The following is a 26,185-nucleotide window of genomic DNA, read 5'->3' as shown; positions in this document are numbered from 1 at the left end:
TGAGGGAGTTTGGGAAGAATTCCGACCTATTCAGGAGAAGACTATTCCATGCCTCAAAGCTTTGAAGAAGATTCCTAACTCCACTTTGATCAGCGAAAGCATTGTGCACAGTGGAGACAAATACGATTTCCATGGTTGGTATTGTTCATTGGCCGTGAAGAGATCAACTTATAAGAACGCCCAGTTGAGTTGTATGGAGATGGAAGGATTGATTCAAGACATTCAAATGAAGATCCTTGCCTCAATTGAGGAATTATTGGGTGTCGATGTTAATGATGCTAGTGGTTTACACTTAGCCGAATTGAGAGACAAGATGAAACTTATGTATTTTTATCAGTTGGACTCTTTGAAGAAGAGTCAGATAGATGATTTGGTCTCTTTGTTGATTCATGTTCATAGTTCGCAAAAGCTCATGCCAAATTGGGAGAACACTTTGGACGCTTGCTCAGATTCATTGGATGTGATTGATTTACAGCAGGATACCTTGCCTAGCATTTCCATAGAGGAGTTAGATTCGGTATTGGCTAGATTCTTGGAGTATGCTAAGAGAGAGAGATGCAGGGAGGAATCTTCTAGAAGATTCCCTATTTGATGACTAGGTATCTTTTTATTGGGCCATAGGTTGGTGGCACCATTTTTTATGTAAACCCTAATTAGGGCAATTCTAGGGTTTTGTTGCCATGATCTTGGCTGTTGATCTCGTATCAATCTTGGCCATCCATTGTAAGAGACTCTATATATACCTCCTTGTCTCTCATTTGTAAGAGAAAGTTTTTGTAGAATTTTTGGTATATGTTGTAGCTGTTTGAATCTAAATCATTGTTCAATTGTTGGTGATTTTGCTCTTCAAATGTTGTCTTTGCATTCACGGTTCTCAATTCCTCCAAGTTAGATTAAAATTTTAGATTAGAATTTGTTTTCATGTTTATTAGATTGAGTGAGACTTGTTGAATATATTTGTGTGGAATCCTTAATCCATACCACTAGCCTCTTGCCGCTGGTAAGTGTGCCTTGTGTGGTCGACTGGAGATTTGAGTAAGCTTGACTTCAACTATTATGCGTCCCTTGACAAGCATCAACTTGGATGGTGTCAACGTTTAATGGTGATAGTCTGAAAATCCTTGAGTATAACTTAGATGATTGCACTAAGCTTGTGTCAATACCTGTTTGTGAGATCTCGCCTAGTTTGATTCCACTAAATTTGTTCATCATTTCCTACATTCCTAGGCCTAGAATAGACTTCCTGAACCCTATTCCTTTTGCCCATTTTTTTCGTAAGAATTAAGCCCGGAACTACATTGCTAAATCTTAAGTTGTCAGCACACCTATTCTGTATATTCCATAATCAAAGAAGATAATCCTAACATTTGCGTAAGTCCCCAAGTGAACACAGCAATTCACATCGACCATTGAGTTACCCACTCGTCAAGACCTGACATGTAGAAACCTTGGAATCATTTTAGTTGATCTTACCCTTAGCATCTGAGGTGATTTTGTTCAAGAGAGGGTAAATTACTTTGGTATTTTATTCTGAAATGTTATGTGCATAAAACACACATCAACAGGAGGTTAGAACTTGTTGAATGTCAAGAGGGGAGAAGGTTTCCCACAAGTCACACCCAGAAACAAGTTAACACAACATATATGTAAAAGAAAGCCACAAACATACACTTACAATGAAGGTAAGAACACATACACAACATGCATAAGTTGAAGTAAGGCAGGAATGATGATTTCAATTCATTATAAGGCCAATGGCCAAACTTACAGTTGCAAAAATGCAAGATAAATACAAGTCTTCAAGAGAAGTGAAAGAGCATAGAATAGCTCAAGCCAACAGGGAGAGAACCCTTTACAATGAGGCTTAATAGCCTTTACATAGAAAATTGGTCACAGAGGAGAGACTATTGGTCAAGGAAGAGAAGCCTTAACCTTGTATGTGCAGAGGAATGTCAGTCAAGTAAGTGTAGGAAAGTGCATGCACCTGACATGGTGTACATGCAAGCAACCCGACCATACCTTGACAAGGCAATCCCAAAAAGAAAAGTACTTCTAGAAGGTGGATTGCCTGACATTCCAAAGTCAGAGTAGGCATGACATGAAGGTCAACAAGTAACCATAAATAAGCATGTCCTTGTACTCCACCTGATGGAAATCCTGCAAAAATCATTAAATGCTCCCCTGTAGCTCCACAAAAGAAAGTGTACAAGTCGCAAGAGTTGGTGGAGCATTAAGAAGTTTGAGTGTTGATCACGCCATCTGGAAGTGTTGCAAGCCGTCGGAAGTCGAAAGTTGGAAACTTCGAGGTCACGGGATTCGAAAGTCCCAAGGTCAAGGAAAGGCAAAGGCTTGGGAACTTGGGAACTTTGGGGTTCCGGAGTTACAGAGTTTTGGGGAAGGGAAGACTTAAGAACTTAGGAACTTCGGAGTTCTGGAGTTATGGAGTTCCGGGGAAGGGAAGACTTAGGAACTTGGGAACTTCGGGGTTCTGGAGTTACGGAGTTCCAGGGAAGAGACGACTTGGGAACTTGGGAACTTCGGGGTTACGGAGTTCCGGGGAATGGAAGACTTAGGAACTTCGGAACTTCGGGAATCTGAAATTACGAGGTTCCAAGGAATGGAAGACTTAGGAACTTGGGAACTTCGAGGTTCCAGAGTTACGGAGTTCCGAGGAAGAGAAGACTTGGGAACTTGGGAAGTTCCGGAGTTACGGAGTTCCAAGGAATGGAAGACTTAGGAACTTGAGAGCTTCGGGGTTTCGAAGTTACGGAGTTCCGGGGAAGAGAAGACTTGGGAACCTTCCTTCTGACAAGACAACACTTAAACACTTCACGCCTCCATTGGTTTTCTCCTTGATCAACTGGGGCAGCGCTGGTCCATGGAACATATCTCTAATCGGTTCTCATTGATGGACCAAGGGTGGCATAAAATGACAACAGTATCATTGCGCCTTAGACAAGCAAGTCTCCCATCCAAGACTACTGTACTATGAGCAACCTAGTTATTTAATATGACAATTAATGTAGCATGATAAGTAGTAATGTATGTTTCCCTTTGGGAATTGACAACCTACAAATAGGGGACATTACAGTTAAAGAGATGTTAAAGAAGTTTACTATGGAGAATTGTAAACCAGTTACTACCCCTTTAACTGTTGGTTGTAAATTAGGCAAAGATGATACATCTCTGGATGTTGATCAGAAAAAGTACAGATCTATGATTGGAGGACTATTATATCTAACTTCCTCTAAAACGGATATTATGCAAGCTGTATGTTTAGTTGCAAAATTTTAGGCTGATCCGAAGCAATCACATGAACAAGCAGTGAAGAGGATATTCAAGTACTTGAAAGGGACTCAAGATTTTGGTCTTTGGTACAAGAAGCATGGAGATTTCATGTCGAAAGCATTGATGACAAAAAAAGTACTAGTGGTGGTGTATTCGTTTTGGAAGATAGATTGGTTTCATGGTTAAGTAAAAAACAAGACTCGGTATCATTATCTACTATAGAAGCAAAATACATTTTGGCAGCATCATCTTGTTGTACTCAAGTTATGTGGATGAAGCGGACTCTTAAAGATATCAAAGTGGTATATGATGAAGCTATTCCTATTATGTGTGATAATACCAATGCTATAGGCAATTCAAAGAATCTGGTAATGCATTCAAGAACTAAACATATCTCAATCAGATATCATTTCATAAGAGAGAAAGTTGCAAAAAAGGAAGTAAGACTGGAATACATTTATACAAAAGAACAAATAATAGAAATTTTTCATTAAGGCATTGGCGAAAGATACTTTTGAGTATCTCCAGCAGAAACTAGGGATAATTTCCCTGCCTTTCTCTAACTAGATGCATTATAGACAGTGGTGCATCTTTCCAAGGGGAGATTTCAACGCTTATCCTTTATCTCCTGGATTGATGTTGTTTAGCTCTCAGGGGGAGCAGTGGTATGTGTTGGTCAATGCGTCATGCAAATCTCACAACTACTCTCTCCCCCTTTGTCATTGATGTCAAAGGGGGAGAGAGTTGTTGTGAGATTTGTGGAGAGAGTTGTGAGATTTGTTCGAATATTCAAGTGTCGTCATCAATGACAAATGGGGAGATTGTTAGAAGTATGAACTTGTATGGTTGTCATTGATATTTGACCTAGTTATGTGGATGGATTCTAATCCAAATATGCTCCTAGTTATTGCAGTTGTGTTTTGTGTTGCAGATTTAGTTTAGTATTCTAGTGTTGGTTGTGGTATTTTGATTTGGGTAGTTATTTTGTTCTCTGGTGGTAAGTGTGTCTATCAAATTGGTCCAGAAACTCTTTGGTGCCCTTCGGATATGTTGCAAATTGCGTTGTGGTTTAGTGGATGTGATTTTATGGCTCGTGTAGTATTATCCATATGCTTCTATGGTGGATTCTTTGTTATGCAAGACAGCTTTGTTGTTTATGTTCAGAATATCCAATTGTGTTATGGTTCGGTGTGTCCGTTTGGTTTATCCTGATTGGATCATATTCCTTTGGTCCGGATATGCATTGAAGGATGAATTAAGGAGTTGTTATGGGCCTCACCATGGCATGTGAAGATCCGCATGAGATATTAGGCATCGGACGATGTTCTTTGGCCGACTGATTGCTATGTCTACACATTATGTTTGGTAACAACTTTGGAGGATGTGTTATCATGTGCAGATCATTGGATTCGTCTTGGAAGAATGTATTCATTGTATTGTAATGTATTTGGGTTCCCTCTTTCTCTTGGAGTGGACCGCTTTGAGCATTTTTGGTCCAGGTGGCTTATTTTGTGTAATAATGTTTATTTTGTTCTTGGCCGACCCTAAATTAAGTTTTCAATGATCTATCTCATATTTAAGGAGTATGGTTGGAGAATTTGTTATGATGGATTGAGTTTTAATTGATGAGAAGAGTATGTGAATGATGTGCAAGCAAATTTGAGATTGCAGAAGTGCAAAAGTCAGAGCTTTGAAGGTGATATATTCAATGATATATTCAATGAGACAGTGGTGCTTATCAGAGATGTTTGCCATGATGTTGGTCGCTTGATCCAATTGTTCAAGGACAATTTCATGTTCAGGAGATCCCTCTCAGTTTTAGTTCTACTATTTCCTGTTGATGTAATACCTAGGTCGGATCCCTTCTAGGACTAACCTAGGACGTGTATGTGACTAATTGGCCCTTGGCCTTAGTCACGCCTTATATGCAATAAACACAATGTAACTTGTCACGTGTGGGACTGACCCTATATTGAGCGCCAAACTTAAGATATTATATTGTAATTAAATTGCTCTCCTTGAAGGCCGACCTAGGGTGTATTGGAAGGCTAAGGCACATATATATTCAAAGCATCCATCATGCATAACATACATTACATTACACAGCGATCTTACACCAGCAGTGATCAGCGAATATCAATCAAGGTCAGCAAACTTCATTCCAAGGGACAGTGAATCTATTCAGAGGCAACAAACACTCTGTTATCAGCGAATGGTGTTTATGATCTGTCTTTCTTGACCAAGGAATAAGTACATTGTACTGTTGTGCCCTAGTTTGGTTTCATCTGTGCATATACTACTGTTCTAAATGCTTCAAGTGTTGAAGCAAATTTGTAAAGACACCTACTGATTATTGCATAATAAGATCTGAGATTATTGTTGGGTTTTTCACCTCCAAGAGGGAGGTTTTCCCAGGGTATTTTTGGTGTTCCTTGTGTTCATTATTTTGATGCTCTGTTATTGCTATCAGTATCTATATCTAATAGTCTGATCTAAAATTAACATTTCCTTCGTTGTTGATTGACAGTGAGTCCTTCAATAGCAAATTATATCTTGCCCTAAAGCAGTGAACCTTAGTTGTGCAAGTCCTTGTATCTAATCCTAAGGCAATGTGCCTTAACCTTGCAAGTCCATCAGGTGTTGCTTCTCCTTGGCAGTGAGCCTAAAACATTGTAATTATTCATATTCATTTTGTGAGTTAAATTCTCACCATGGTTTTTCCCAGTTTGGGTTTTCCACGTAAATTTGGTGTTCATGTGTTGATGATTGATATGTTGCTGCTATGTTATTTGATATTGTTTATAATTAATCTGTTTTGAAGTTTCAGACTGATTCGCCCCCCTCTCTGTCATGTCGTGTGTTCAACAGTTTCTTATGTGACAAACCTTCATGACGCATGCCATTTTCACAATTTTATCACTTAAGGGTGAAATTATATCAGCCATACCCAACCATATTGTACCCACTAGAAAAAAATTTGTCATATACGCCTACCAAAACCCCTTACCCATACCCAACCCCATAATGAAACCAGCAACTTAGGAATAGTGAGATGAAACACACTAAGCAGTTTTATAAGGCAGTTCTGTAATCTAAATTCCATCAAAAGAGAATAAAAGGAGACATTTCAGAACAGGATATGGGCATCACTAAATATATGATAGTAACAATCTCGATTCCTTTTCAATTCAGAATTATCATTCATCTTAAATGTCATTTCTATCTTCTTCAAAAACAGGTTTCAAGAAGTAAGGTTCCAGTCGTAGTTGAAAAACTCGGACTCGGCAAGCCCAAATTTTTTTAAAAACTCGGGACTCACCAAAACTCGGCAATACTCGGTAACTTTATAGAACATTTGAAAATACATTTTTTTTAAATATATTATTCAAAAACACACATTTACACCAAATTTGTATAACATATATTGATTTCCATGATATATAAATCAAAGTCTGAGTTAAATACATAGCATAAACCTAAAACAAGTGCAACATGTGAATAAGAGTTCAATACATATCAATGTATCATAGTGACATAGAGTTATAGACCACAAAACAACAACCTCTGAAATTTTGATTACATATCAAGTTCAAGTTTTGCTATCAATGAAAATGAGAAATCATAAATTGCGCCTAGTACGACTAAAACTCAAAACAGATTGTTGTCGTTGGGGGGGTGGTGTTGAAGTAATGGCAACATCCTCAATAGGTGCCTCTGCTGCATGATCAACCTCGCACTCCTCCTCGTCACGTGCTGCCACTTCCGCATCCCATTCCTCTCCCGCCCTCTCCAACTCATCTAGCTGCTCATTAGTAAGGAATGGATCCAAATCATTATCAACATCATCAGGAGCAACAACCCATTCTGCTGAATATGGATCAATGTCATCCAAGTCAAGTGCCTCATGTGAATCTTGCCCTTTCACCTTCTTCTCATGCAATCAAAGGTTGTACCGCACATAGACAAGATCATTCAAGCGTTGTTGAGTCAACCTATTGTGCTTTTTTGTGTGGATGGCCTCAAAAACACTCCAGTTGCGCTCACATCCAGAAGCACTACAAGGCTGCGATAATATGCGGATGGCAAGCTTTTGAAGATTAGGCATTGTGGCACCATAATCTTCCCACCACAAATCTGCAAGGATAAAAAATGTCATTTATAACCTGCAAAGATTTTAATAATCTTAAAGAGAGAAGTAAATGGTAAAATAAAATAAAACATATGTTTCTTTTACCTGGTTGTAGGGTGTCTCTCCTATGTTTGCAATCAGGTGAAGAAAACAATGGCCCTGTGGCCTTCTTATAGCTCTGCAACTCATCAAGTATCAGGTCTCGAAGGTTCTCATCATCAACTAATCTCCGAATGCATGTGTCGAGGCCAAATTTAACCTCTGCATCTACTCTGAAACTCGGGGAGTAGAAAAACTTGGGTTTCAAGTAGTAGGCAGCAGCATGAATATGTTGGTGGAGTTGATAGTTCAACCTCTGATCAATTATGCACCATATGGGTTCATACTTGGTCTTGTTTGACCCATACAAGTGTTGAATTGCCTCTTTGGCCTTATCCATGGCCTCATATAGATACCCCATGGAGTTATGATCCCCATCCACCATTCGTAGCACCCTCACCAGCGGTTCCGACACCTAGATATAAAAAAATTTAACAAAATCAGCATATTGTAATATTAGAAAATTAAATAATAAATAATCAATTAAAGTTGCAAAACTTACATTGATGATCTCGTCCACCATCTTGGCAAAATTAGAATAAAAAATGGCAACCACAACCTTCTCTGCTTCAGGCTTCGTAGCATAAGGACTCCCCAACCATCTTTCACTCACGAACATCCGCTTCAAGTTGGGCAATGCAGCTAGTATGCTTTGCAAGGTGAGGAAATTGGTAGCAAAGTGTGTGACCCCCGATCGCACAACATCCTTACCATCAATGTGCTCTCTCATAAGATTCAGGACCCATGTGTGATTGTAGATGTATTTGGTGATATTCCTTCCATCTTCAACCACTTTCTTCACCCAACTTAGTTTCCCTATGTCTTCAAGGAGCAAGTCAAGACAATGGGCAGCACAAGGGCTCCAAAATAATGTCGGATGCCTAGCCATTAGAAGTTTGTTGACTGCCACATATGCAGCTGCATTATCAGTCACAACCTGGACGACATTCTGCACTCCCACATCCATCACCACCTCATCCAACATGTTGCACAAGGTCTCTGCATTCTTCACTTCATTAGAGGCATCAATTGATTTTAAAAATACTAACTGTCCCCCTAAAGCAACTAGAAAGTTAATGAGTGTCCTATTCCTACCATCCGTCCACCCATCAGAAAGAATGGTGCAGCCATTCTTTTCCCAAATACTCCTTTGCTCTTCCACTAATGCATGAATGTTTTGGACCTCATCCTGCAATAACGGCCCACTCATCTCATAACAACTTGGGGACTTGAACCCCTTACTTGCCACAGTCAATGCGGTGATCAAATGGTCCCAATATGGACTAGAAACAACATTGAACGGAATATCATTGTAGATCCAAAATCTAGCACATGCCACCTTTGCCTGTTGGTGAGCCTCTTTATTCCATGCAGTGCCTTGCAATCCAGGTTGTGCACCAAGAGTGTTATGTGGAACAAAGTAGTTTTCCATATGGCTGCCCACACTTCTCGTTCCTCGTATCCATGGCCCAAAGGAAGAACTTGATGCCCGCACATCTATATCAGTATGTGACCCTAAAGAACTCAAATCTGCCCTTGGGGTTGCCATTGCCTCTGTTGTTCTCTTTTTTGTTGCCTTCCTTTGATCATATGCTTCAAGCGTTGCTATTGCATCCCTTGTAGCCTCTTCAGGACATTTAGCACATGGTCTGATATCTCGGCATTCAATCTTTGCAAGGTGATATTTGAGTCGATTAATGCCACCTTTCATAAGCTTAGTGCAATGGATACAAATGACTTCTCCACGTGTTGGACCTGGTGTCGCATGTTTCCAACAAGGGTCTCTCTTCCTGCCACCACCTCTACCCTCATAAGCCATTTTCTTTCAAAAAAATAGGAAGATAACCTAGCAAAAGAGAGAGACGACATTTAGGGAAAATAAAAAATTTGATCATAAACTTATCACACAATGAAGATCTAAATATTGATTGTTAACTGTTTAATTAAAAAATAAAATTTGATCATAAATTATTGACTGTTAACTGTTTAATTTACAATCACAGAATCAATATTAACTGTTTGATTATAATTTATATTCTGTATTTTATTATAATTTATAATCTGTATTTATTAAATACAGAATCACAGATTATAAATTATAATTTTCACAAAAATAAATCTGCTGTTGAGTTTTAATCGCCATGTTTTATTTTATTTTTTCAACCTAAAAGAAGCCTCTTGTGCCTATATTTAAAAATTAAAACTACGTTCTAACTTCTGAGACTAAATTTTCTAAGTTAATAATTATTATTTGGTTAATAATTTTATAACAAATTGGGATTTTATGTTGCAAATTACTTTCTCAATATATTATTTGATGAATATAATATGCCATTCAATATTTAAATTTAAAATTGTATGGATGGTTTTAACTTTTTATTTCAACACTTAAGAAATGTAAGTGCTTGTTCCGTTAACTGCGCATAAAGTAAATAACTAAATAACTGTTAATTTTTTATTGAAATATGCTTGCTATTTGCTAAAAACCTAAATCGAAGACTCAAAAGAGTGAAGACTCAAAACCTTACTTGATCGATGAGGACCAAAAACTATGAAATCGTATACTATCGTGCAGGTTTATTTCGCGTCCAAAAAAGCCAGAAACATCGTCGCGTGGCGGGAAGGAATAATCGCACACAGTCGCACAAGTTTATTTCACGTCCAAAAATGCCGGAAATATTGTCACGCGTGGGAAGGGAATGATTAAAATTTTTTAGGTTTTTTTGTTTAAGTGAAAAAAAAAATTTAACTGTCGTTTTTATCCCCGAAATGCACGATTTTCAGGCGAGTATTGGCAGTTAAAATCGCAGCGAGTCAGGGCAAAACGCATTCGCGAGTTTTGAAGTGAGTCACTCGCGGCCAATTTCGACCCGCGAGTACTCGCGAGTTTTTAAAAAACTCGCAGAGTTTTTCAAGTATGGTTCCAGTAATACCAATTTCTACATAAAGTTACTAATTTTATCGGTTTTAGCGGAGGCCTTTGAGATAATTGGATTCTCTTAGTGATCAACTTGCCCAACCTAGAAATCTGCTACTCATGCAATTGTTCAAACCCAAATATCACATTTAGTTGAAAAAGTGTTTGCACTCCAACATAAACTCGCATACATTATTATTATTACCTTAAACATACATTATTTATCATGACCCATTCCCAGCAATAAATGAAACAACAGATCAAACTATGAAATTGTCTTACGCCAGTAAGACTTCACAATTTCATGATCCTAGGGCACTCTACACTCAGTTGTAATCAGCAATCCCAATATTAATAAAGGCAGCAAAACATCATAGGAATGAAGGCATCGATAATCAAATAGTGATAATGATAATTACAGTTCGTGCCTTAAAAATTGTTACACCTTGAATAATATCTGATTGTCCCTCCTAATGGCAGCAATTCCCCCAAGCAGCAATAAGTATTAAGAATAGTAAGGTGCGATTTGACTAATGATAAGAAGCATTTCAAAGTGTTAAATCAGCAATTCATAAGACAGTTTTTAGTTATGAAAGGGAACAGTCATACAAGGAAGAGTCACTCCTCTTCCAAGAAGTTGTAACCGCATAAGGAGACATGATTGTTCACCATCGATGAAGGTACAAGTATCCATTACAAGCATCCATCAAGGGGGCATTGAAGAAGCAATCATCAGGCAGTAGATCTGAAAACAATCTGCAGAACTGAGAAAACATATATTGACCAGCAGAATTTATAATTATTTAACAGTGTGGTATGAAATATAATGCATAATGATTGGTCTGTTATTTTACTCAAAGATGAAAAACTCTTAATCGGCAATAAATATTTTGGCCCAAAAATTTTTTTAAATCGGGAATCGGGAAAAAATCGGCAAATTTATTGAACATTTGAAAATATATAATTTGTTAAAATATTCAAAAAAAACACACATACATTAAATTTATAGAACATATTAACATATTACTGGTTTCCATCATATAGAAACCATAGTTTGACTCAAATACATAGTTAGCAATACATCAGCCGATTATAAAGCAATCATTTTAGAAATGTGTGATTGGTGTAATAAGATATGAACACAAATTCCATCCAAGAAAACCTTAAACTCTCTTCTGTTTGGGTAAATTATAGTTCTCCTAAATCCATTGTTTTAGAGATTGAGAGTCAAGGTTTTTTGGAGGAAGGAATTGAGGCCAAGTTGAAGAGGTATGCCTCTTTACATGTGCAATAGATGGTTAAACCGCAGTAGTTAATAGAACATTGGTGCATCTCTTAAGGAAGTAAACTAGAACGCATCAGGGAACATGCCAATGAAAATTTTGCATTTATATTCAACAGTCACTTACAATAGAGATACACATATATCGAAGACCTATATTGGCTAAATGTCTCCTAATCCTTTCACGTTCTTTTGGGACAGCCCAAAGAGAATTAAAATCATTGATCCCATCGAATATCCACAAACTCATTACCAGGTAGAAAATTAAATCATTGATCCCGTCGAATATACACAAACTCCTGTTGATAGATAATGATCCCTCGAATCCACACTCAATCCACAAATTCTGTCGGCTGTCATGCTAGAGAAAACGAAATTGCCGAAATCGTTTTCGTTAAAAAATAAAAACAAACTCGGTTTTGAGGGTTGTGTAAAAAAAACGGCATCGCTTTTTTATTCACGATTTTATTGTGATTTATTCTATTTAAACATTGCAATTTTTCCAAAAAATACTTCGCAATTTTTTGGAAGATTTAATCGTTTGTAATATAGACTCCCAATAAATCGCGATTTTGCCGATTTTTGGAGGATTTTTTCATCTATGATTTTACTGATCTTTCATTTAATAAGATGTAGAATAATGTATAAATAACATATGACTATTGTTATATCCCTTTCTATGTTTATTATTGTTCTAACTATGATTCTGCATAATAGACTGGTTATTAAGATTCCCCTAAATTTCTCATCCAATCAATCATCTCATTTTGGAGGTGAGACATAGTAGATACGAAGGATTGCAAGTAGCTAGGAAGCCATGCTGGTAGAGACACCCCAAGTGAGGCTGGGAGACAAGAATGGAGGTTGCTACTCCGTACTCCTGGACGGGGTGGAACAGCTCGAGGCGCCTTGTATGGTCAACCAACTGGTACTCCCTAATGATGATGAGTTGGTCGAATGGAATTTCAAGAGGGAAATCAATATGTATGTCGCAGCAGTAAATCTGAACTATAATTGTACAATATTGGTGTTATGTGTTTATTTATTTTGTGAAACAAACCTGTTTGCAGGCCCTATATTAGAATACTGAGATACAACTTCCATTTCCAAGCATTATTTAAATTCTAATTGAAGAATTTTGGGCAGATTTGGTCAAGTCCCAGGAGGGGACATTACATTATTCATTTCTGATAACTAATGTAGTTGTCAACAATATGATGAATTATAGAGTAAAACTGAGTCACGAGAGTGGTTTGATAGATTCCATACAAAAATCAAGAAAACGGAAAAACATTCCCTAGAGAATGATGCGAAAAAATTAGGCTATAAAGAGCAAGTTTATTCTATACCAACTCACCAGAAACAAAGAACAATCTAACAAGGAAAAACGACAAAGTAAGAGAATATTGCACCTCTAGGATGTAAATCTTGAGACCATGAAGCAGAATGTAAACATGACAAAACCATTCTAAAGGGGCATGTGTGCATCTGGATATTTATAACAAACAATTAAAAGGAACTGAAGCTACAATCTTCATTTATGGTTGAACTTGAGACACATAAAAGGTGCAATTTTCAGGATGACCAGCTTCACAGCAGTTAGTGAAGATGCAAAAGGGGCAGTCTTTAGCACAACTTTCATAAATGGTATTCAGTTCTAGTAGAAATGTTAATCAGATGAACACAGACACATAAAAAAAATAAGAAATGGTGACTCATATTGTCAAAACACCAAGCTAAGTAAGGGGATGCAAAATAACACTTCTGCTTACAAAGCAAAAGAGAAAAATTCTGAAAATTGCATATGCTATAATTATTAAATCATTGCTTACCACCATTAGTTCATGCAGACCAAGTGGTGCTGTGACAATGTATGGGATACCGGGATGCTCCTTTGCTGCCTCTGCAGCCAAAGCTGGGATATCCTGCAAGGATGGTATACCTTTTAATTACATCTTCCATCTCAAGGCTTTTTGCATTAACTCCCGATTATAGTGATATCTCTTTTTTGGATTGGACACAGACTAATGAGTAAATACCCTGCAGAGGTAGTGAATTTTTCACCAATGGATGTTCTTATTCCATGGAAAAATAACCTCTAGAATAGTTGTAAAGAGGAAACAAAATTATTTGTAAAGAGAACCAAAAGTGAAGTCACACCTGTTTCCAGTGGCGTCCAGGAGATAGAAAGTAAGGGCTTAAAATAACTCTGGCAGCACCTTGATTCACACATGAGTCAAATGCTTCTTTTATTGTTGGCTTTGCTATCTCCTGAAAGCATTTACAACATTAATAACTGCATTTAAATTTTCAAATCAATTGGATATAAACCAAACGTGTAGGTCAAAATCAAAATGTGAACAAGCTCCTTTGGAATATACCAGATATGCCAGTCCAAATGCCCATAAAATAACTCCTGTGTATTAACAGCTCAAGTCTTACAAAATCGAATGACTTGTGCAGAACTAAATACTTAAAAAGCATAACCTAAAGTCACATTTTCAGGATTGAGCTTAAACCCTAAAGTGCAGGGTTTCCAATTTAGGATTTTTTTTTAGGATACAATTGATTGTCCACAGAAATTGATATAAATGCAGCACATTTAAGATTTATTATCTTCTCAAACGAGAGTAACTCTCGGAACACTGGCTATTCTCTATATCAGTAGGAGCAGAATAGGAATGGTTTTATCTTTGTTTTACAGTTTCCAGATTCCAGTTCGGGTGCATGGCTCTGTTTCACTTCAGATTCCTTCGAGTCATATTACCATTCATAGATTTTCCAGCCAACAAATAATTCTCCTTAAAAGCCAAAAAAGATGTCAAAAGAATAATGTCGGGCATTTCTCAAAAAGCAACTGTGTCGATTTATTCAAAACATTAATAACCTCCTACGTGAAATAGGAAGATTTTGCTTGACAAGCCCAAAATACACATTTGGGATTGCAATATCATTGGCATCGCAATTCTACATACAATTATTTTCTGATAAAAGAGGAATATGGATCTTTACCATATGAGCAGGTTCCACGATTGGGTGACCCGTTTTCTCCTTATACATGTCCACAAATGCAACTGCCATTCATTACCACCAATCTAAGCCTGCAGTAAGCAACCATTGTATCATATATATAAATCACAGAATGGAAAAATAAATAAAAAATTAACTCACGAAGCATTGAATTGGACTCTTGGCGCCTGGAACCATGGTCAACTATGATAACTGCATCCTGCTCTCTGAAACCAAATTGCTCCTTTGCAATTGCAGATAAATTCTTACTTTCCATCCGATTAGAATAAATAGGGCTAATTACTATGTGGACATGTCCTGACCTGAAATGGGTAGATGGAGAAAATGTGTGTCCAACCAGAGGGAATCCCCTGTAAACTTGGGCATGTTAATTCACATACCTCTTTTTGCCTAACAGAAATGCACGCTTATTTGAAAAGTTACAAGAGATGAATTTACCGAGTTGGAGCACGAACAATATTAGCTGACATAATCCTGTGCTGGAAGCTATTATAATGTTTCGTTCGCCATTTCGTCCCCTGGAATGTGGGCTTGAGAATATAAACATTCTCCACTATCATCTGAATTTAGATCATCAGTTTTATTGGGGTTAGCGGGTTTCAAAAGTATTCGTTCAAATTTCTGATGTATTAAAGATAAAAGACTAGTTTAGCAAATCCTTATGTGTTCAATTGTTAAAATGCGGAAGATGTCATTTTAACCGCAAAAACTGCTATCTCCACACAAAATGGATACATTTTTGTTGGATTTTCCTAAGTTTTAACAACATTGTGAAGGTCGATTATGGGGATTGAAATGGTGAAAACTGTATAAAAATCTGTTTAGTTCTGCAAATTCTAACAGTATTTTTGTGTGGAGACTAGTCATGTAAAGACATTGAAACTTTTTGGCAACAAGTTGGTACGCAAGTGAATGTTATAAAATAAAATAATAATTTTCAAAAGAAAGAAACAAATTAACCTTTTCTTTTGTCACAACCCTCTTTTATCACCTTTGGATTAAAATACAAACTCTATTATATTTCTTCTGGATAAACTATTGAATGAATATTATAAAGGAATAAAAATAATATAAAACACACACACATGGAAATTTTTATTTAAATTTCCTCACCCAAATTACCCAAATTATGGCAAATGTTGTAGGAAGAATAAGAAGCTTCTAGAGGCTTCTCCACCACCTTGCATGTAACTCCTCCCACTAAGTCTAATCAATTTGCATGAAGGCCAAATTGGGAGAGAATCTCTTTTTTTTAATTAAAAATTTAAGTAGTGGAATTTGGGGATTTTTCTTATAAAAGATATACAAGTTTTCAAAAAAGGGAGTTGGTAATTCCATAAAGAAATTCTTCAAGTAAATTTTTCTTTGGTAGTCATATTTCGTTTTTGGAGAATAGCTAAGATTTTGCTTTGAAGGACGTCTTTCAAGTTTGAAGGATCAAGGGAGATTCATAGGGGATTCTGCACCAGTTTCAAGCATTTAGGTTCTTTCAATTGAGTTTTCATGCATCTCATCCTTGCTGCAATTTAGATTAGATTAATTTGTTTAAGAAATTAGATCCATTAGTTTCAAATTTTTGATAATAAGTAGATCAATTTGTTTAAGAATTAGATTCATTTGTTTCAAATTCTTGATAAGAATTAGATCCATTAGTTTCAATTTTTTTTATAAGAATTAGATTCATTTGTTTAAGAAGTTAGATCCATATATTTCAAATTCTTGATAGGAATTAGATCAAAATTGTTTAAAATTTCTTATTAAGTTTTAAATCGATTCTTGTTGAAGAACTAGATTAGAACCATCTTTCTTTTTTTCTCTAGAATCATCTCTCTGGTTATTGATTAGAAATCTGAATCTCATCCTTTAAAGAGATTTTGCTATGATTATTTCCTATGTATCTGGTTATATAAATTCTCTGTACAAAAAAAATTAGTTGAAAGTAAGGATAGATTTTACTGCGATTATTCTAAATTTCTCCTTGTAATATTTAAATCTGTATGATTATTCTTTTTAGCTCTATGAATAACTCTCTGTGAAGAAGGAAAATATAAGTTTATCTCTGTAAGTTTTAGATTGAAAATCAGATTAAAAACACACCTTATGAGCTTGCATTTACCAGCATAATCGTCTATCTTTCATGACTGGAAACGATTATTTTCTCTGGACTGTTTATCTTTGAAAATAAACCTCTGTGAGGAAGCAACATATAAGTTTATCTCTGTAAATTTTATGAGCTCGCATTTCTGAGCATAATCATCTATCCTTCACCTTCCTGGATTGTTTATCTATGTGAATAACTTTCTAGATTATTCACCTTGTGAATGAATCCTTATTGTTTACTTTAGTGTTTTTATCCTTTTAATCCAAATCTACTTTTTGTACCCATTTAAATTAAACTGTAAATTAGAATTCACACACACACACACACACACACACACACACACACACACAACATATTAATACTAACGCCACATTATCATTATAGCGTACTGCATTTATTTTAGCACGGTCTTCGAAAATGTCAGAAGTACGCAGGCGGCAGTTTTGAGACTGCGGGGTTAATGGTACCCCCAACTACCCTACGGTCACCGTAAGTGGCCGCAGGGGAGTGGAGGGGACCACGCGGCCCCCTCATCCCCTACGGGCCTGCGCATGCAGGACCGCAAGGGGTGATGGGACCTGTGGTCCCCACCCCCTAATTACTATATTAAAACAATTCACTTTGCTTAATGATTAATTTTGATAAAACTTTTAAAATCGTTTTTAATTAAAAATTTAAGTTACTTTTTTATTTTATATAATTGTTTAGTTAAATTTTTATTTTTTTTAAATTAACAAAAGATGGAAATCAAATTATTGTTTCAATTCCTTTAGGGAATTATTGGATTATTTGATCAATGATTTTGATTTACTTAAAAAAAAATAAGTCTTATCATTTCAATTTGATCCAAAATTTCAAAAAGTATAAGCTAATCACTCATGTGGAATTAGTAACTCGATAATTAATTAGTCTCGCGATAAGAGAAAACATTTTTGCACTTTGTATGTAAATGACATTACTTTTGCATTGCATTTATATTATTTCACATTCTTTATCTTCAAGCAATTGCACGTAAGTTCACAATTATCATTACCATGCCAATACATGTATTAATTCGTTTAATTGTAGAATAATGATATTTCTCTTTTTCAAATAGTATTTAAAGTTTAAATTATGTACATCCATTTCATAATTATATTTCAAGCATGATGTTTCATAAGCTCTTAGTTTAGAAACTAAACAAAGGAAGTTGGAAAACCAAAACTAGCAGCGTTCGGTATATACGGTGCCTCTGGGTCATGCTTACGGGTAATGTCGTCGTGTTGAACTACTGCACTTAACGCCTAATAAAGCTACATCAATGACATATGTGGCATCATCCCTATAAATCGTCAAGGAGTAATGAGGGACACTTGGAAGTTAAAATCCAAGGGGCGGGTAATCCCCCTTGGATCGATAATTTAATAAGATAACTTTTAAATGATTTTCACATCTGTTGAGATAAACCGTAGTAAACCCCTTTTTGGGATGGTCAAGTTAAATGCTCTCATGAAATTGATTTCTTTTTTTATCTTGAAGGGATATTGGTGATTTGCAATTTGGTCAAGGGTGACGCTCATGATAAGAATTAGGATCTAGTTATTTTTAGGCCACAACCAATAGGCCATCTTGAGCCTTCGCTTAAGCGCTACTATCATGGGTAGCAACCACAGAGAAACTATCTAGGACATTGACCCTAGAAAGGGTTGCGTACCCACAAATCAGTTTACATCAAACCATAGAATAGAAAATAGAACTACATACTTTACGCCTTGATCCTGTGCTGAAGCGGGTATGTAGGCAGTCTTGGGATGGAGTTGTCCCTCGTACTCAGGCGTTCGCGGGTGGGGTCTAGGCTTTGTTGAGTAAGAATCCTAATTGAAAGATAAGATAATTAAATTGGAAAAGAAATTCAATGCATACTCGGAAGGAATCCCGTACGGATTCGCTTGACTTCCCGAGGCTTTAAGCCAAATTCCGAGGTGGAATTCAAGCTTGTATTATTTAATTACTCCTAAGGACGGCAACCTCGGTGCTCTTTTGTTAGAAGAGTGTAGTACTTAGTGAGTGGCTCAGGACCCGAATGGTCCCGATGAGTCTAAGTCTCTGGCCAGAGCATCTCCTATCCCGTTTGGATAGATGCCTACCCCGTATGGGTAGATGCCTATCCTGTATTGGATAGATGGAATCTTATGTCCCGTATGGACAATTGTCTAACCCGTATGGTTAGATGCTCATCCCGGATGGATGAATGCCTAATCCTAAATGGATGGATGCCCAGAGTATGCAATTGAATAAAACATAATGATTACATTAAACAAAAACAAAAAAGAATACTCAAATTTGTTGATTCAATTATGGTGGGTTATTACATCTTTGAAGGCGACCTTTTGGAAGTAGTGGAGGAGTAAAGTATCTTGAGCTTGATTTCCACAACAAATTCAATTGATAAACTTGCATAGCAAAAAGAATTCAAGGAGGGTGGAAAGCGTTATACTCTTTGCAAAATAAATGTAGAAATGAAGAGCTATGAGATTAGAAGACCAAAAGAACACCTTTTGGCTTGCTTGTTACTTTGGTGATTCTTTACACCCATGTGAAATTTGGGGCAGCAAAAATGGAGGTAGATAGAAAGAATCCAAAAGCATCCAATCATTGGTAGTCTCAAAATTAAAGCTATTGTTATGTATGAAATCTTAGTGGTTGGAATTGTTCTTTTGGAAGCATCGATGATGGTTCTATTGCTAAGTTACCTAAAGGAGGTTTAAAGTATGGGATACCACTCTTGGCCTAGGTTAAGTATAGAGAAAGAGCTAACAAGAAGAAAGACACATGGATAAAATAGAATGACAAATAGATGAAGAAGTGGGATGTCAATATGCATGATTGTTTGAATATTAATGAGGAAATAAAAAAAATTCATGAGAGGAAATTTTAGGAACGTCATATGGACAAAACAGACAGGACGTAAAAAAATTTACTATATCTAGGAGTTTAACTCTACATGGGACCATGAGGAAAAATCTTATATAGGAACATATATTAAATAGAAAACAAAAATGTTGATAATTCAATTAAGGACTAGTTCACATCATTTTAGATGTAAGATGGGCACGTGGATGATACCTAAAGAAGAGTTGGAAAAGAGAATAAGTCAATTTTGCAACAAGGGGGTAGTGGAGATAGAATGGCACTTTGTCATGGAATGCTCAGCATACAAAGACATATGTATCAGGTATAAAGACACCTTGAAAACTGTATCTAAGCGCTGTGTTTGAGAAGGCAAAGTTGGCCAAACGTGTTAACTTCCTTATTGAAATTCATTGGAAAAGGTTAGTTCTTGTGAGGAGTTTGAAAACTTTATAAGGTTGTTGTATTGAGGGGTTGTGTTAATCTTGGTTCCCATAGTTTGATTTGGTCTTGTAGATGTTATTAAAAATCGTGCATTCATTCCCTAAATTCCTCATTTAAACACATTTGATAAGTTTTTTATATTTGTGAATGAATAGATCTATATATTTGTACAAGTGCTTGAATAAAATTTTATTTAAGTTATTTAGATATATACATAAATAACAATTAATTTAAATTAGTTTAATGATAGATTATATATAGATATAAGAAAGAAAAATTTGTAAGTATAGAAAGTAAGTGCAATAAATGAAAGTGTTAAGTTTTGTATTGGAAGAAGATGAATAATTTTGTTAATACTCTATATATCTCAAGATTAGAAATGGAATGTGGCATTATGTAATTTGTTCTAGTTTCTAAACTATTAATCTACACTATAAAGGGTCAAATCTACACTCACATAGAAAACCCTACAACCAGATGAATCATCTAGTAGTCTGCTCACTTTTTATTCTTGGTGTGTCTAATTTGCATTCACTTCTTTTATCCAAAGTGAAAGTGTCCAAGAATACCTTAGAAAATTGTTATAATATTGTAAGGATGCATGTTCACCTAGGTCAACCCAAAATACAAGTCTTAGTTGTACAAACACTACTAAGATGGTTGTAGAATCTAGATTTGTTTTAGAGCACCAAATCCAAGTGTTTCGTTAAATACAAATTTAATATACAAATAATGTTGGGAAGATGATGAGATTCCTTGGATATGAAATGAATACAATTGAATACCTTTCTAATACAATAATATAACAATAAATTGAGAAAATATGCCTTAAGTCAACCCTTGGCAAGAAAGGAATGGGTGGGAGTTGATCAAATTATGAATTTGAATTATAAAATTTTGAAGGTCAAATACCCAACCACGTGGTCAACCCCATGTGTTGCATGACTTTTCCCCAAAGTGAAATAATGTTATTTTTCCATGAAATAACCCATTCAAATTGGAAGGGAGATAGAAAAATAAAGGAAATTATGCATATTTGGTTACAATGAACATTAATAAAGATCATTTATATAACTCATTAAAAATGATAATAATCATTATATTTATTTAAATAATAGTAAAACATTTGTGAAAAGGTGTGGTGACCTGAAAAACACCCCCTAGGGCTTATAAAAAGCATTCATGTGAGACTTGGAAAGGGACATGGAGATCACTCAAAAATAAATTTGTTTGGTGGACTACGGGCATTGGAGAAGGGGGAAAACTTATAAAAAGCATTCATGTGAGACTTTGAAAGGGACTTTGAGATCACTCAAAAAAGAAATTTGTTTGGTGGACTACGGGCATTGAAGAAGGGGGCACGCATAGTGTGTCCAACTCAAGGTATAAAGTACACTTGAGGTTGTATTGGTCACAATTATGATGTGTAAGCATGGTGCAAGTAGGCACATGTTACGTTTTACATAAATTCTTCAAAATTTGCCATAACTACGAGGGTTAAGACCATTGTAATCTTCTTAGGGTGAGAATGATCTTTTCAAGTGCTTTGATAGATAAGTATTAAGCTTACTATTACTCAAATATGTTTTGAATTATAAATAAATGAGATATAGAGTTGATTTAATTAAATCTTTAAAGATTTTATTCATTTCCTTTTGATAATATTCATAGTATTGGAAGTAACTTTATGTATTAATGATGACATTTTGATGAACAACCGTCTTTATAATTTTTTCTAAATTATGGATATACTTTATGATCTTTAAACTCAAATAATAATAATTATTATTATATTCACATATAAAATGGACTCTAATATATATATTATCTATTTAATTTTATACCATGCATCGTAACATTACAGTTCCCATGGAAATGGTCAAATTGAGTGAATAGAAAAATGTCTAGTGATATGTGTATAAGTATGAAATTGAGGCAATATTTAGGTGAATGGATCAAAATATGTGTGGGTATAGATAAGGTATGAATAAATGTATTGGGATAAGCATAAGTGGATAAGTAAATAAGATGCAAGAAGGGACCTACCTTTGCACAAGACTGCACTATTTGTGAATGTGTAAATGCATCAAGACACTTTCCTCAAAATGGGAACAAAGTGAAATGGAAATGACATGGGTGTGCAAATTTCACTATTAAAGGTTTCCCCCAATTTGAGGTGCACTTGAATCCTAAAATTATCATGCATCTCCAAAATATGTAAGAATCACAAATATTCATGTAAAATATTTAGACAAAAAAAGGTACAAAGGAGTCTATGTAAAATAATGGACCCTTTAATATGTCATGATGTAGTTTTGGTTTTATATTGTACTCTTTGTAGGAACTTGTAAACACAAAGGAACAATATACAATGAGTAGCTTTAGTAGCATAAGTAGGAACAACTACAAAATCATTTTGAATGTCAATAATCATAAGATAAATAGGAGAAATGACACCTATGTGGAAAGTGGAAATGATCTTCCTCATTTGGTAGTTGATGGGTGCTAAGCATGTCACATACTAAAGATGAGTATAATTTGTAAGTACTTATAATATCCATGAAATTCAACATGAGATGTTACCAATGGAATACTCCCCCTTCTAAAATCGATTACATCTATGGGATAAAATGAATTGTAGGTGAGGGAAAAAATACATGAAATTTTTATGTTAGATAAGCATATAAAGTAATAATTACAAAGAAATGTATCATGTGAAAATCATGTAAAATAGGTTGAACAAAAATCATAGTAAGCTCATCAATTAGAGTTGATATCAAGGAATTGAATTTACTCTAACGTGGATATGTAAAAATAGTGATGTGACCTTTGGTAGCCAAGAACACACACAAGGTGTATAAAACACTAGAAAAGGTATATACCCTTGGTGCTATAGTATGAGGTTTTAATAATTAGAAGTTAAATGAAAATATAACATATAAATCTCCTCAAATTCCGATGTAAGAAAGTAGTTTTAACATTATCTCAATCTCAAAATCATAAGATACAACAATTTATAAAAATAAGATTTAATAGAAGACACATTAGCAATAGGAGATAAAATTTTACTAAAGCCAGTACTATCTTTCTAAGAGTACCCTTGGTCACCAATTTGGCCTTATACAATTCAAACTTATCATTTACATCAAATTTTTGCAACCAATGGGCTTTCTTCCCTCATGTAAAATAATAAGATCCTAGGTGTCATAATTTTTAAGGTCATCATCTCCTTTGTGTGACATTCATCCAAGGCTCACTATACTCCAAAGAAAAAGCCTTCCTAAAAGAGATAGGTTCATCATCAATACTCAAAAAAAAATACACAACAAAATATTGGCAAGATATGCATGCAACTAGATTTTGTTCTCTTGTAGGTCTCCTCAAGGTAGTGCAAACACCTAAAATTGACCACTTTTGGTCAATTTACACTTATGTCATCTAATTCCCACTTATCTAAATTAATTAAATAATATCCCATTTTTTAATTAACATTATCCATTTTCTTTTAATTTTCCTAAGTCCTAACCTAAGGTAAATAATTACCTTTAATCATTTACCCTCATATTTAGTCCCCCTTATTCAAACAATTAAATAAATAAATCCTATTTGCTTAATTAACCTCCTCACATTCACATCCTCAATCACTAGTTATTATCTCCTAATCTTCACTTAACCCTCCCACTAGTAATTTGCATATTCCCTAATCCTAATTTAGTGGAGTTGAGCCACTTCGAGTCACTACACAATCTCCTCCCATCACATCAGACACATGGACCCCTTACATAAGCACATGTGCTTGTCCCCTCAAGTACCCTATCCATCTTGTCAATCTTGCATCTCTCTCTCAACTCACCTTATGGAACCACTTGGCACCATCCCATGAGAAGAGAGAACCAATCCATCCTCTACCATAGATATTCATTCTCCAATCTCAACCATCCATCTTTTATCATCCTCAACCTATATATCCAACCTTTAACAATTTTTATCTCTCACTCCTTTTTCATTTGAGCATCGTTATGCTACCAAAATTTTATTAGAGCACACATCCATTGATCATAATGGTAGAATCAACTTAGTGGGAGACTTAACATAGTTTGATTTCGTTAAATTATATGCTTGTTTGACCTATTTTGCCTAATCTTGATTATTGCATTGTTTTGCATTTTTGAGTTGTTTTTAATGCTAAATCAATTCCTTTGAAATTCACATTTCACTGCACATAGGTAGGAGTATTGGTATGTGGTTTCTTCTATTTTCTTATCTTACACATGATCATTTAAAATCTCATTTGAACCTTCCTCTTCTCCATCCTTTGATTTATCAAATTGGTCTTCCACATGTGCATCTTCTTTATTTTTTATTTATATTCTATATTTTTCCAGATACTACTATCCTTGAGAAATGAGTTGTGTGAGATGATGATAAGCGGATTCACACTTAACCTTGAATTCATGCAACAACTTCTCTTGGTCATCTACTCCATCTTTCTCGTATTATTCTCTCAGTTTCTCAGCATGACTGCTCAATGAACTAATCAACATTTTGCATTTATCTGCATTGGGGGTGTCCAGATCTAGCTGATACTCTAGCATTGCAGTGTGGAGTGATGCCAACATATTCTCAACAATCTTATCCTTTTTCCAAAAATCATGTTTTGCATGTGAAAGAAACGCCTCTCTAATTTCAAGCTTCTCAACTGAATCAATATTAGAAAAATTAACATATTGTATAGATGAAGTGAGAGGTTGAATAACTAAGGGTACATAAAATAGTTTCTTCCAGGTATCTTTAGTAGTAGCGTAGCTAGTACAAACTATTGTCACTAATCCAAGTACACACTCACTAGACCCTTTAACTGGATTAACTACCTTATCAACCAATGAAACCTTGGTCTTCGATTCATTCATTTTAGGCTCAACAGACACTTGCTCAACATGACCTTTATCAACAAAATCTTCAATTTCCTTGCATTTAGTAGACTCAAAATTAATCGAAGGAACCTCATAAATTCTAGGAATATCCATAACATTGTCCATAGCATTACCCATAGCAGATGAATCATCAACTAAGTTATCATTAGTATTGTCAATGTGGGTATTAACAAGATTAATTGACACATTTTCAAGCATGTCGATAGAAGTACTGGAGTCAATAGGAGGGAACAAACCAAGATTATTAGCATATGTCATTATAGTCTCCATGATTTCACCTTTAAGTTTTTCTTTAGCATTAGCTTCTCCTAACATGAGACTACCTAAACTCTTCTTGGTTCTTAATTCGGTTTTGCATGCTTCAATGAGAGTAGCCTTGTTATTTTGGGAAAGTGTGGAACCAAATAACTCAAAGACTTGGTCCTTAATGGATTGTTCTTCTTCCCTATAAATTTGTCTAATTCTAATCAATTTATCATATAGCTCTTTTGGATTATCATTCCTAAACTGATTAGTTGTTGCTTCAAACTTCACACAATATAACAAAAATACTTTAATTATGCTATTTTGATCCTCAAAATTTGCTTTAGAATAAAGATGGCCTACCTCATTTGGACTTTTACCCTGAGTCAGAGCTTCACATAGGCTCTCTGCATCGAGTGGCATCTTGACTTTCTTTCCTTTATACTTTCCAACATGTATCTGGTATTTCTCTGCATCTTCATGTTCTTCAAATTCAAGAACTATTGTCTTTCTTTTGGTTTATGCTAGTTTCTTTGGGGAACTAGAAGAGAGAAGCTCCTTCTGAGCAACCTTAGATGCTCTAGATGCATTGGCAAGCCTTTTGAAACATCTAAATTCAATATTATCTTCCTTAATCAACTTAGCCTTATCCAAGGACTCCTGAGTAACTTTCTTCACAACCTTTTCATGATCCTTCTTAGTGTTTTCCATGTGGACCTTCAAGGACTTTTCATCTATTGTCACCAAGCATTCTTGAGACTCATCAACCAAACTCTATAATAGGACTTGTGCTACACCTTCAAGCATATCCTGAGTAGCTTCATATCTG

General features: G+C 35.5%; 1 protein-coding gene across 3 annotated transcripts in view; it reads right to left on the bottom strand.

Annotated features, from left to right (window-relative positions):
* LOC131037230 (sirohydrochlorin ferrochelatase, chloroplastic) overlaps positions 1–15,509 on the bottom strand; it is a 49,160-nt gene extending 33,651 nt beyond the window's left edge. The window contains exons 1-5 of one of the 3 annotated variants that reach the window (XM_057969298.2): positions 15,184–15,509; positions 14,887–15,095; positions 14,728–14,789; positions 13,876–13,986; positions 13,548–13,640 (exon numbers count right to left, since the gene is read on the bottom strand). In XM_057969298.2, the coding sequence (XP_057825281.1) occupies positions 13,548–13,640; positions 13,876–13,986; positions 14,728–14,789; positions 14,887–15,095; positions 15,184–15,305 (597 nt within the window). In that variant the 5' untranslated portion in view covers positions 15,306–15,509. The remainder of the gene's footprint in view (positions 1–13,547; positions 13,641–13,875; positions 13,987–14,727; positions 14,790–14,886; positions 15,096–15,183) is intronic. The other 2 variants (XM_057969299.2, XM_057969297.2) reach the window with 2 other exon arrangements.
* Positions 15,510–26,185: the final 10,676 nt, after the last annotated feature.

Source organism: Cryptomeria japonica, chromosome 4 (genome assembly GCF_030272615.1).
Source record: "Cryptomeria japonica chromosome 4, Sugi_1.0, whole genome shotgun sequence".
Taxonomy (NCBI): domain Eukaryota; kingdom Viridiplantae; phylum Streptophyta; class Pinopsida; order Cupressales; family Cupressaceae; genus Cryptomeria; species Cryptomeria japonica.
Note: the sequence above shows the minus strand (reverse complement) of the source record. Positions and strands in the feature narration are given on the sequence as shown.